At 52.4% G+C, this 11,503-nt stretch overlaps 6 protein-coding genes across 6 annotated transcripts; 3 read left to right on the top strand and 3 right to left on the bottom strand.

Moving 5' to 3' along the window:
• Positions 1 to 311: 311 nt before the first annotated feature.
• Positions 312 to 1,430, top strand: AYO21_04014 (hypothetical protein; the record flags this gene model as incomplete). Its single annotated transcript, XM_022653987.1, has 1 exon — positions 312 to 1,430. The coding sequence occupies one exon, from the start codon at positions 312 to 314 to the stop codon at positions 1,428 to 1,430; it is 1,119 nt and encodes a 372-aa protein (XP_022513731.1).
• A 1,027-nt stretch (positions 1,431 to 2,457) lies between these two features.
• On the top strand, positions 2,458 to 3,247 carry AYO21_04013 (hypothetical protein; the record flags this gene model as incomplete). The annotated part of the gene is made up of 2 exons (XM_022653986.1): positions 2,458 to 2,868; positions 2,984 to 3,247. 2 exons carry the CDS (start codon positions 2,458 to 2,460, stop codon positions 3,245 to 3,247), a joined length of 675 nt encoding a protein of 224 aa, XP_022513730.1.
• A 557-nt stretch (positions 3,248 to 3,804) lies between these two features.
• On the bottom strand, positions 3,805 to 5,166 carry AYO21_04012 (hypothetical protein; the record flags this gene model as incomplete). The annotated part of the gene is made up of 1 exon (XM_022653985.1): positions 3,805 to 5,166. One exon carries the CDS (start codon positions 5,164 to 5,166, stop codon positions 3,805 to 3,807), a length of 1,362 nt encoding a protein of 453 aa, XP_022513729.1.
• Positions 5,167 to 6,529: 1,363 nt separating this feature from the next.
• On the top strand, positions 6,530 to 7,519 carry AYO21_04011 (RNA polymerase II subunit A domain phosphatase ssu72; the record flags this gene model as incomplete). Its single annotated transcript, XM_022653984.1, has 1 exon — positions 6,530 to 7,519. The coding sequence occupies one exon, from the start codon at positions 6,530 to 6,532 to the stop codon at positions 7,517 to 7,519; it is 990 nt and encodes a 329-aa protein (XP_022513728.1).
• Positions 7,520 to 7,668: 149 nt separating this feature from the next.
• Positions 7,669 to 8,685, bottom strand: AYO21_04010 (hypothetical protein; the record flags this gene model as incomplete). Its single annotated transcript, XM_022653983.1, has 1 exon — positions 7,669 to 8,685. The coding sequence occupies one exon, from the start codon at positions 8,683 to 8,685 to the stop codon at positions 7,669 to 7,671; it is 1,017 nt and encodes a 338-aa protein (XP_022513727.1).
• A 723-nt stretch (positions 8,686 to 9,408) lies between these two features.
• On the bottom strand, positions 9,409 to 11,315 carry AYO21_04009 (inosine-5'-monophosphate dehydrogenase; the record flags this gene model as incomplete). The annotated part of the gene is made up of 3 exons (XM_022653982.1): positions 9,409 to 10,550; positions 10,748 to 11,056; positions 11,117 to 11,315. 3 exons carry the CDS (start codon positions 11,313 to 11,315, stop codon positions 9,409 to 9,411), a joined length of 1,650 nt encoding a protein of 549 aa, XP_022513726.1.
• Between the last annotated feature and the right edge of the window lie 188 nt (positions 11,316 to 11,503).

Raw genomic sequence — 11,503 nt, 5'->3', positions numbered from 1 at the left:
CGGTTGTGTCTGGGTATCACATAGTGGTGTGGTAATTGTTGCTCTGGTGTCCAATGTAGCCACTCGGACTTCCTCTGACCTCCTAGTGCAGAAAAAATAGTGGGAAGCATGACACAAACCTCTGAACGGCCCATGGTCTCCAACTAAGCGGTACGCGGGAAGCTGGGGGGGAGCATAGAGCGGCATCATCCTCGTCCGAAAGAGGGGCGAGCTAGGTATCGGATTCCCTTCGTCTTGGCATCTTAAACTCCGAGACGTTGTTGATTTCCCAGCTCTCGATTCGGCTCTCTATCCAGTATCATAAGGACAATATGAGGGCAGATATGCTAAGAGTGTCTTCATCTGTCGTCCGCGGCTTGAAAACCCATCCTTCGGTCGGTCGGCTTGCGACGCCAACAATCCGCGCGATCTCCTCAACCAGCTCATTATCTGCCACTGCACTCCCCATCACTGCAACCGGACCACCCCCCAGTGCCCCCGTTCCTACGTCTCCCCAATATGGCGACCGGATCCAAGAACGAAGACGGAAAGCAGAGCTGCTCAAGCAAGGAAAAGAACTTCGTGCCGCGAGTCAGCCGGGTGGGAAGACAAGCCCATTGAGGAAAAGGTTTTGGAAAGATGTTCATGTCAGAGAAGTCCCACAAGGGTATCAAGTGTATTTGGACCAGAGACCCGTGCGGACTCCCAGCAAATCAATCCTCACGGTCCCGCGCTCCAAGCCGCACCTAGCCCATGCCATCGCTATTGAATGGGATCTGCTCGAATCCGCGCAGCAAGCGTTGAAAAACCACAACATCCCTATGACCTCAATATCGGCACGGGCGCAGGACATTATCGAGACAGAGACGCGGGGTGATGGCAAGATCCGAAAAGACATCATTACAATCATGATGCGTTACCTAGACACGGATACGTTACTGTGTTGGGCACCAGCGAACACTTCGGCATCGCAGTTGGAAATGCAAACCGAACGGACAGAATCACTACGTGAGATTCAGATTCGGATAGCCACACCCATCATTAGTTATCTAAGCACATCAGTGTGGCCTGGTGTTGACATCAAACCTGTTCTGGACGAAAACAGTATCATGCCTACGCAGCAGGATGAAACGACGAGAAGCGTGATCCGTGGGTGGATCGCTGGCCTTCCTGCATATGAGCTTGCAGCCCTCGAGCGTGCAGTATTGGCTACGAAGAGTCTACTTGTTGGTACAAGACTGTTGATTGAGTGGAGTGAGGAATTCCGGGATATGCAAGAGAGTGGGAGTCAGAAGCGGTTTGGCATCGAGGAGGCTGCCGAGGCCTCAAGCCTCGAGGTAAGATGGCAGACCAAGATGTGGGGGGAGGTCGAAGATACCCACGACGTGGATAACGAGGATATCAGACGCCAGCTAGGAAGTGCCATTCTGCTTGTGAGTGGAAGCCGATAGCGTCTTAGGGGCATGTGCCAAACAATATGTATATTCATTTGCGCTGCCGAAAAGGCAGTGTTGAACCTCTCTGTGAACAGGGATATTTAGACTGGATCACATGTAAGATATTACTAGAAGAGAAGTTGAACAAACAATGCAAATAGTACAAGAACCCTCGATGCATTATATTTCCCCAAGGATTAGACCTACACATGTACGAGGTACAAGTAGCTGGACGGTGAGCATCGCGTCGCTATCGTCTCGCTTTGTTTGCTCTTTTTAACTATCAGCTAGTAGCTATTAGAGAGTGAGTAGCAATGTTCTACGTCCTTCAGTCGCATACCCCGTACATAGTTGGACCCGTCGAGCCGTATACCAAGACCCTGACTGTGATGAGACGGACGCCACTCTCCCCGTTGAGAAAACGTGGTGTTGGCCCGGCCCGATTGGCGACGACCCAGCCACAGCCACCACCGATAGGAAAAATGACGTCTTGTTCGATTCCCAGACGTCGACGATCTCCCAGATCAACGCTTCGGAGACTTGTTCTGTGCCATGCTTTTTCTTGTCTCGGGTGGACTTTGCTCGACGATGGATTCCCCGGCTGGGCAAAGAACCTGCCTGCCTGCAGAGGTCCCTGCGTTAGAGCGTTAGAGGCGTTGAATGGGCGCACAGTCAGCACCGGCACCGCCCACGGGTTGAGAAGGGGAGAGGTGAGAAGCGAAAAGTGAGCAGGGGGAAGGGAGTCTATGATGACGATGGCCGCTGCAGCTCCTACAAATGGTGCAAAACATTCTTGAAATCTACGCTCTCTCTAACCGTTACTCTTTGGGCTCACAGTATGAGCAGAAGGATAGACACTTGAAACTGCTTCGACATCGCATTTGTTTGTTTGATATCAATTACCTCTGTTTGTCTTTGTTTCCTCGCGGGAAGGAATCAAACCCACACGCTGGCAATTTTCGTTCCATTGCACAGAAGCTGCGAGGGACTTGGTCACCTAGACCACCCAGAGATCCATCCGGGACCTGATTTCACTGTGATAATGAGAATCCCACTCTTCAAACGCCTGGTCATCACGGCCTTGAACATCCTCTTCCCGCCGCTGGCCGTGATGCTCATCACGGGGCCGAACGAAGACTTCCTCTTCAACTGCGTCATGTTCATCCTGGCCATCATCCCCTCGCACATCCACGGCTTCTACATCTCGCTCACCTACTTCAACCGCAAGAGAAAAGTCCGCAGGGGCATCTACCCGGGCAAGCCGAGGCATTTGATCTGGAGCGACCGGGTCAACAACGGGGGTGCCTCGAGGAGGGAGGTGGAGAGATTGAGGTACGAGAGGGACCAGGGAAAGCTGAGTCGGCGGGCCAGCCGCAGAGTCACAGGATCGTCCGGTAGTGGTGGTTCTCGCAGACGAATCGAAGATTGGGACGATGGATATAAGGAATACGCGGTGAGTCCGCAAAATAGCCGGGTTGGGAGACGCAGCACCCGCCACAGAACCCACTCTTAGATCTGAGATCGGTGAGAGCGGAACGAGGTCCTGGTTGCCACGACTCTTCCATCAGAGAAGCAATGTTCTTGACTGCTATCTCTCACTCTATCTGGCGGACGGTGACCTGGGAGGAGCTCTCCCGAATCGGTCATCCTGGGTTACCGACGAACGGCATGGTTGTGCATTCCTGATAGAACTGGAGTCGGTTGAAGGCGTGAATGCACTCTACCCTCTCGCGGCTCTCGCGGACATCCAAGGGCCTTTGCATTGGGACGACGAGCAAGACCACAGCCTCAACAGGGCTTTGCGTGGCCGAACAGACGTTCCCATTGTCTAGAGAGAAAAGGACTAAAGTAAAACACGACTCGGCCTACATCATTGTTCAAACTCACTCGACTTGCACGTTTGGAAATTTCTCTGTTTGTTCTTCCTCTATTTTCTTGGTGTCAGTATCTATACCCCCTTGAGATGGTCTCATTTGCAACACTAGAGGAGATGTGGAGATCAGAGTCAGCTCCCTCAAGGCAGCTTCGTCTCCATGCGCTGGAAAGAAGAAACATCTCTTCTTGCGCGTTGGTACGCTTCGCAGATTCATGTGTACCATGTCCTCATCCGTTATCCGTCCCAAAAGCCCATATTGTGTGGCCCTTTCCTACCCGCCCACTGCCATTTGCGGCCGTCGAGAGTTTGCCTTGAGGCATAATCCATAGGATATCATATCATACAACACATTAGAGAATAAAAATTTATCATGCCATCACCCATGCAGCGCAGGCCCAGTCTAACGCGTGTCGTTGATTCCTGGTCTTAACCGTGTTCTTTCCGCCGCCCCGTTACTATCTGCCTCTCCATTGAGTTGGAAGATCGTTAGAGGGGAGCAACCGGAACAGGGTACTAGCTAATGTCGGTCGCCTTTTCTCGTTCTTTCTCCCTCTCCTTTACAGAGTTTTCGTCGCCCTTGGAGGGTAAGGGATATGGGCTGAAATCGCGACTGCTAGTGCTAAAAGTCGACTGCACCGGAGGATGCTTCTCGCCATAGGTGCCACCATTGCTGCTGGACTTGTATGAACCTTGTTGCTGCGGAGGAGGAAAATCATGGTTGTTCGGTACCGGCGTATTGATCGACCCAGGATCCGTTGATACAGGACTGATGATACTGTCCATGTTCCCGTCACCTTCCAAAGTCACAGCATTTAACCCGCGTAGGCCGCCTTCGATGTCCCTAACCAGGCGTACAAACTCTTCGGGTACTAGTCCACTCTCGCCGGTCCTGGGATCTTCGGCCACCAACCAACCTTGGCCATGTCGATATGACACTAGAATTATCTGCCCTTCCTTCAAGGGCAATTCATTTTGATGCTCGCTTTCGAAGTCGAAGAGTGCGACAGCCTTGCCGTGCATTTCCTCGTCGGGACTGGCAATCGTAAACGAATAGTCTTTTGAGAACCGCGTATCGTCTTCGGCGTCTGAGTATTCGTCTTCAGAGCCAGGACCTTCGTCGCCATAAGGGGAAAGATTGCGTTGAAGAGGTTTAGCAAAGTTGGAGTCGCGGTGTTGAGGCTCGTGCGGGAACCTTAGGATGTTGGTATCGTATGTTTCGACGGCTTCACCGGGACCGTCTGCCTCCTCAGGATGACCGGCTGCGCCAACCACAACGCCGCGATGGGGACCTGCTGCTCCGGGCGACCTCCCTCGCTCATTGGATTTATGTTTTTTGTGCCTGCTCGTGGTGACAATGGGGGATTGGATATCCTCATCTTCGCTGTAGGGCGGCCCATCATCTTTGAATGTCATTGCAGGTAGCCGATCCCGACTAAAAGCGCTGGGGTGTGTTTCTGATATCCAGGGCGGCGTCGCAGACCATTGGCCTCTGGAGTCGTCCCATGATGAGATCGCTGGGTCGGAAAGTCTTCTTGACTCACTCGCTGGTGTAGAGAGACCCGATTGATGCGGAGGGGGCCCGTAGTGTAAAGGGTGCGTTGTCAAATATGCAAAATCTCGGACGAGGGTATATGGTAGACTCGAGTGGAAGGCGGGAAAGACATAGGACGTCGGTCGAGACTGCGGAAGGTAGGAACCTTTTGAAGTTGTGGAATAAGTCGACATCCGTCTTTCAGCATATGAGGTTGGCCTTTGCGAGCTCGTCCGCCGCGTATTCGGGGTGGTAGTGATTAAAGGAGGCAGACTGGGAGGAGAGGTGGTGGCTGCGGCCAGCGGAGGAGACATCGCAGGTGGTGAGGCTGTGATGGTGGCCATCCTGACCGTACAAGAAGGATGGGTTCGGTCGCGAGATGTTTAGATAGCCAGGGAGGCACAGGTGTCGCAAACGAAGAATGATTGAATTGTTATCCTTTGCCGAAGCGCACCTATAGGCACGAGAACGAGCCAGCGAAGAGCGTGCGTTGGGCGGCTAATAAGGCGTCCCCAGTGCCAATGGCGGCGGTGAATCTGGAGAATCGAAAGAACGGCGCAGCGCGCGCGCTTAACAAGGAGGGAAAATGTCGAAGACGAAGGAAAAGAATGGAAAATCAGAAGGGCGTCCCCAGCAGCCAGCTACGAGCAGCTGAAGGGTCCTAATTAGAATAACGAGCTGTGTGAGAACGTCGAGTTCAGTTGTCGAGAATCAGGCTAGGCGAGAACGGCGAGAGCCAGATCTAAATATAGCGATCAGAGAGAGACGTGATGGGCCGAAACGCAGGCAAAAGTCCAAAGTATGCCCAGGGATTAGAAGAGCAAGAAGGTCAGGCGATGTGTGCATCGAGGTGGTGGTGTTGACGATGAGTATGACCAGAATTGCGCTGGAGTCAGGTAAAGCAGGATGATCAGGCCAAAGCCTGGTAAAGGGACCGACTTGACAGTAAATATGCAAGGTAGTCGAGATCGAGGAATTGGGTTCGCCTTGAGAATGGACCTGGATCTTCAGAAGAGAGGGAACCGGCCTTGGGTGGCTAATACTGCTGTAACTGCTGTGACTGGGCCATATGTAAGCCCTGGCTCTGCCTCCAACTGGAATGGCACATAAACGGGGGGTAAGAGAGCACAGGCAACCTCCAACCACAGGCGGCCACAGGCACTGCAGGCTCCCCACAGCCGTCCACTAGGCGTTTCAGATGCCGCCCAGGTCCCGCTAGGCTTCGTGCTCCCAGTCCTCGCTTCTATCAGTATGGAGAAGTTTAGCCGCATTTTGACCCAGAACCGGGAATTTTCTGCCTGCGCTGTCTGATCGATCTCGAGTCTCGACAGCCTGGGCGTTAACCACCAAGAGGTCCAAAGTACCTTCTACAAAATATTCGTCCACAAAGGAGCTCGCAAGTTAGCCTGTCCTGTTCTATCACCAGGCGTTATTCAAGCCGCACACCAAGGTGAGTTCTAAGACACCAGCATACCCTCCCTCCCCCTCTACGCATCTTGTGATGACTATCTTATTGGAGCTGTCCTATTCTCTTTCTGCGGACATCCACGAATAATACGCAATTTCAAACCTCTGACTTCGCCGCTTTGTGGCTTGCTTAAACTACTTGTCTCTCTCCACATATCCAGAGAATCCACTGACCTAGACGCCGGCAGTTATACCATGTTTGCTGTAGAGCAATAACGCACATTCTATCCCTCTCGCATCATGTCCGCAGATCCTCGACGTGCTCGCCTTCAGGCGCGAACACAGACGCCGCAACCTGCTCAACCAGCACCACAACCCCCATCGTCGTCCGCGCAAACTCCTCCCTCTACCGTGACTGCTCCTACAGGACAGAGTCATTTGCAAGTCACGTCCTCTACGGGCCTCGACGGTACCATCGACCCATCCACTCCGCCCGGCACCGCGACGTCGACGACCCTCGCACCCGCCACACCGACATCTCCTGCTCTACCTAGTTCTTCACAGAATGAAATCCCCTTTAAGCTCAAGTTTTGTACAGTCTGTGCCTCCAACAACAATCGCTCCATGGAAGCCCATCTTCGTCTCTCTACCTCGGAGCACCAATACCCCGTCATCTCCTTTGGTACGGGTAGCTACGTCCGCTTACCAGGTCCCTCCATCTCACAACCTCAAGTCTATAACTTCAATACTACGTCCTATACGAAGATGTACGACGAACTGAACGCGCAAGACGCCCGACTGTATCGGAATAATGGCATATTAAACATGCTTGATCGGAATAGGAAGATCAAATGGGGACCAGAACGGTTTCATGACTGGATTGTTGGCGCAGCCAGGATGGAGGCCTTGAATCGCGGCGATAAAGGCGCTGCAGGAACGGAAGGAGGCGTTGTGGACGTGATTTTCACCTGCGAGGAACGGTGCTGGGACGCCGTCGTGGACAATTTACTCGACCGCGGAGCGCCTTTGAATAGGCCTGTTCACGTCTTCAACATCGATATTAAGGATAATCATGAAGAAGCGCTGGTTGGTGGAGGAGCGATTCTTGAATTAGCCGATAGCTTGAATGAGGCGGCCATTCAGGAAAGGCAAATAAGTGGCAGCCAAGGTTGGGAGAACGGAACTGGGGCGGCCAGGATGAGCTTTGACGAGAAAGTTCCTGAGATTCTTGCTAGGTGGCAGGAACGGTGGCCCAATCTACCAGCGTTGTGGACTCTGTCGTGGTTTTAGAGAGGAAAGATGGCGGTCAGATGACAGGATGACATGTTGAGCCAGGGTGGATTGTCGCCCATTGAATACTTAGCGAGGCGCTGGAGGTTTTCGATCATGACAATAAACCCATGAATTCAAACCGCGGTAATATATGCATATAGGGCTTTCTATATCTTACTCGCCTTGTCTATTCCCTTTTCCCTTCTTTCCCGCAGGACTTCCTTTCTCAAACCAATCTCTACGTCTCTTGGCCCTTCTCTGTTGAATTTGACCAGCACAACATACTCGTCATCTCCTTTCAGAGTCGAAGCCTTCAACTCAGGACCAGGTTTATCCAGGGCAAGCACGCTTCGGCCATCCTCGCCGAAGCTCATGCCGATGGGGGAAATGAACTTATCCTTCCACGGCACCGGGGTCCCTTCGGTCTCAATCCGCCTCTTTAGTATGGCTCGCTTCCTCAGGATGTCTTCCTCGCTGTCACCAGGGCCGTCAAGTATCTCCGAGACCAGGTAGAGGAGCAGAAATTGCGGTGGGAACAGGATGATGTCCCCGCTCCTCGCCAAGCTCAGCCAATCTCTTGCGGATCTCCATTCCGGCGTCATGGTCTCGATCTGATCTGCTGTTGCGTGCACGCTCGGATTGCCCTTCTCCGCCGGGTCGACAAAGTAGACGTACATCTGCGTGGTGAACCGTTTCGGTACATTCGGTGGGGTGATCCAGTGGGTGAATGGGATGAGGCGGTCTGTGTCGAGGACCGCATTTGGGGAAATCGAAGATAGCCAGGACTTGAAGGAAACCTTGCCCTTGTGTACAGATTCGCGACCCTCCTTTCGCACGGCCGTGCTGACGGGGAGGAGTGACTCTGCGGTCCTGGATTCACGGGCCAATAGAATCCCCGTCTCCTCAAACAACTCCCTAATGGCGCCCGTGCGGTAGGCGATATTTTCCAGATGTCGATTCACATCTGTAGGATCGCTCGCCACTTCCCCGTCGCTTGGCTCCAGGTTGCCTCCGGGAAACACATGTGCGGAGGGGAATGCACTGGAGGTCTGGACACGGTGAAGAAGGAGAATCTCATTGTTTGGGGAGACGAGAATCGTGCTGGCCGATGGAGACGCCGGCTTGGGAGCTTTGTGCTCGCTGTAGCCTCTGACCTCGAACTTGGGCTTCTGTTTCCCGGACATGGCGAAAGCCCCGTATGTACAGCGGGTTTTCAAATTGCCGACGGTTCGGTATCGGTGGGAGGCGAAGCAGTACTGTCTAATGTTCGAGTATAGCAGTCGGGAGGGAAAACGTCTTGGTGACCGAGGATAAGAAAACCGACAAGGATACAGGTACAAACCACTAGAGTCTAAAAGACGAATATATGAAGACGCAAATCTACATTTCGAGGTCCAAGGAAACAAAAACATTGGAGGAAAATTGGTTGTTAAACGGGAAACTCGAGTGAGATATTCTGTAGACCGAGGCTGATCAGAAAACAGCAATGACCCGTGGGGGTGAGAGGAGGATGGAGAACGTGTCATTGTCCTTCGTACAGAGGCACAGCTGGGCTACTAATTCGGCTTACACTTATGTGCGAGGCGCGTTGTCATTCGTTGGACGCTCCGGTGCCTTGCAGAGCCGACAACACGCCGAGGTCCATATTACTGTGTGAAGAGCGGAGATGTGCAAATAAGATCTATGACCTACTGTGTTGGGTAGTAAGTCAGACAGGTGTGAATTTACAACTTTGGCTCGTGATTTATACGACGTATGTAGTTCCAACTGCCTGTGGGTATGTCATTCCAATCATCAAATCATTTGCAACGTCGAAACATTTGAGATGGTGTAAGCATCAAACTCCCGCAGACCTAGACGCCCCCTTCGCCCTCGCAATGCTATTATCCGGGCTTGCGTCAAGCCTCTTAAGAGTAGAGTTTCTTCTCAAAACTGTCCAACCCATGCACGTTTCCTTCGGCTTGGGCACTGACAGTCCGGAGCTCAAACCGCACGTTCCCACTGGCCACTCCGTTGCGGAACTCGGCCAGACTCTTGCAACCAATGTCTTGCAGAGAATGTTGCACACCAGCTAGCAGGTAAGGGACGAACTTGGTGACAGAGCCTCGATCCAATACAGCTCCCGAGACACCCTGCGCAACCAACAATCGATCACCTTCCGAAAAGTATCTGGCCGTTCCGGCATTGCTGGCCTTGGAGTTCTTGCCTCCTCCACCGGCCTTCTTGTCTTCCATGGCATCGATACTGCCCATTCCACGGTATGCCTTGACAAGCTTGCCTTCACGATTGATGTAAGACTGACCAGGAGATTCTGTGGTACCTGCAAGAAGACCGCCCATCATGACTGTCGAAGCACCCATCGCGATGCCCTTGACAATGTGGCCAACGTTCTGAATACCTCCGTCTGCAATACATGGCACGCCGAATTTGGCTGCAAAGGACGATACGGCGTGAACAGCCGTAGCTTGGGGTCGTCCCACAGCCATGACTTCCTGTGTGATGCAAGCGCTGCCGCTGCCCATGCCAATTCTCAAGCCATCGGCACCAGCTGCGATCAGGTTTGCGGCTTGTTCCCTAGTCACCACATTCCCTGCAATCACATCGAGTTGAGGGTATTTTTCCTTGATGTACTTGACCATGTCGATTTGATACATGCTGTTTCCCTGGCTGCTGTCCAGGATCACGATGTCAAGTCCAGCTTCAATCAATTTCTGCAGTCGGATCTTGTCCTCAGGTCTGGTACCAATCGCCGCCGCCGCAATCAATTGTTTAGAATGTGGTAACTTGGAGGCAAGAGGGTAGTTGAGGTTCTTGAGAAGGTCGGATCGCGAAAGGAGTGACACTAGGTTGCCGCTTGCGTCAACGATGGGCAGTTTACCCTTCCTGGACTTGCGGAGGACATCGTTGGCCTCAGCCAAGGTAGTGCCAGCTGGTGCAGTAATCAGATCTTTCGACATGACCTCTGTGACCAGATCATCAGGACGTGGGTGGAACTGTATATCGCGAGTGGTAATGATGCCAATAAGCTTGGACTTGAGTTGCCCGTTTTCTATTCATGCTGTCAGTTACTTCATTCACCAATACTCGAAGACAGAACGCAGATTGTAGCATCTTTCTCAGACAGAAATCTCCATAATTCCCCATTGCAAGTTCATGCTGCGGATGAACGAAAGTTTAAAAGGGTAAATAGTTTTGGACATCATCGAAAGGCATGGGCAAATTGACCCTTAACAGTATAAGACGTACCGGTAACTGGAAACCCGCCAAATCCCCACTTCTCTTTCAGCTCTTTGGCCTCCCCAACGGTAGTCTTGGGGCTCAGGACAATAGGGTCGGAGATAAAACCGTTTTCATATCTCTTGACTTTGCGAACCATATCGGCCTGCTCCTCAGCGGAGCAGTTATGGTGGATGACACCGAGACCGCCAAGCAGAGCCATATGGATAGCCATCGAGTCTTCTGTGACGGTGTCCATAGGAGAGGAAAGAAGGGGCGTCTTCAAAGAGATTCGTTTGGTGATTGGTGAGTCGAGGGTGACCTCAGACGCAGCAAAGCCTGTTCAGGGGTATCAGAAATATGGTCTCCGAGAAAAATGGATTCCGAGAAGGACAATACCAATATATCCAGGCAGAATGAGGAAGTCATTGTAGGTAAGAGCACCGTTTTTGTTCGAGTCCAAAAGACTATGGATGTCCAGGCCATCACGAGTATCGTAGTCGGACTGGAGAACTTGGAGGGCTGTCCGATAGTCGAGAATCTCCCCCCTTCGCGTGACAGGGGTGCCATTGGCGATATCTCCGTTGGCGACCGGCATTTTGATATTAAGTCTGAAAGAGGTTCTACAGCAGAAGAGTGTCGGACAGTTGGGCTGCTGGGGTCAGGGAGTGCCTTTCCAAAGGAAGGGGAAAATTTCAGAAAGTCTGGATCGGAAGAGGAATTTTTGAGTGAAAAGGCGGAGAGTGGTGGCCCCTGCACAGCCAATAGCCTCTGTGTGCGGGACTG

The sequence above is a fragment of the Fonsecaea monophora genome (assembly GCF_001642475.1).
Source record: "Fonsecaea monophora strain CBS 269.37 chromosome Unknown Scaff21, whole genome shotgun sequence".
Taxonomy (NCBI): Eukaryota; Fungi; Ascomycota; class Eurotiomycetes; order Chaetothyriales; family Herpotrichiellaceae; genus Fonsecaea; species Fonsecaea monophora.
This window is presented reverse-complemented; position numbering and strand designations above follow the sequence as displayed.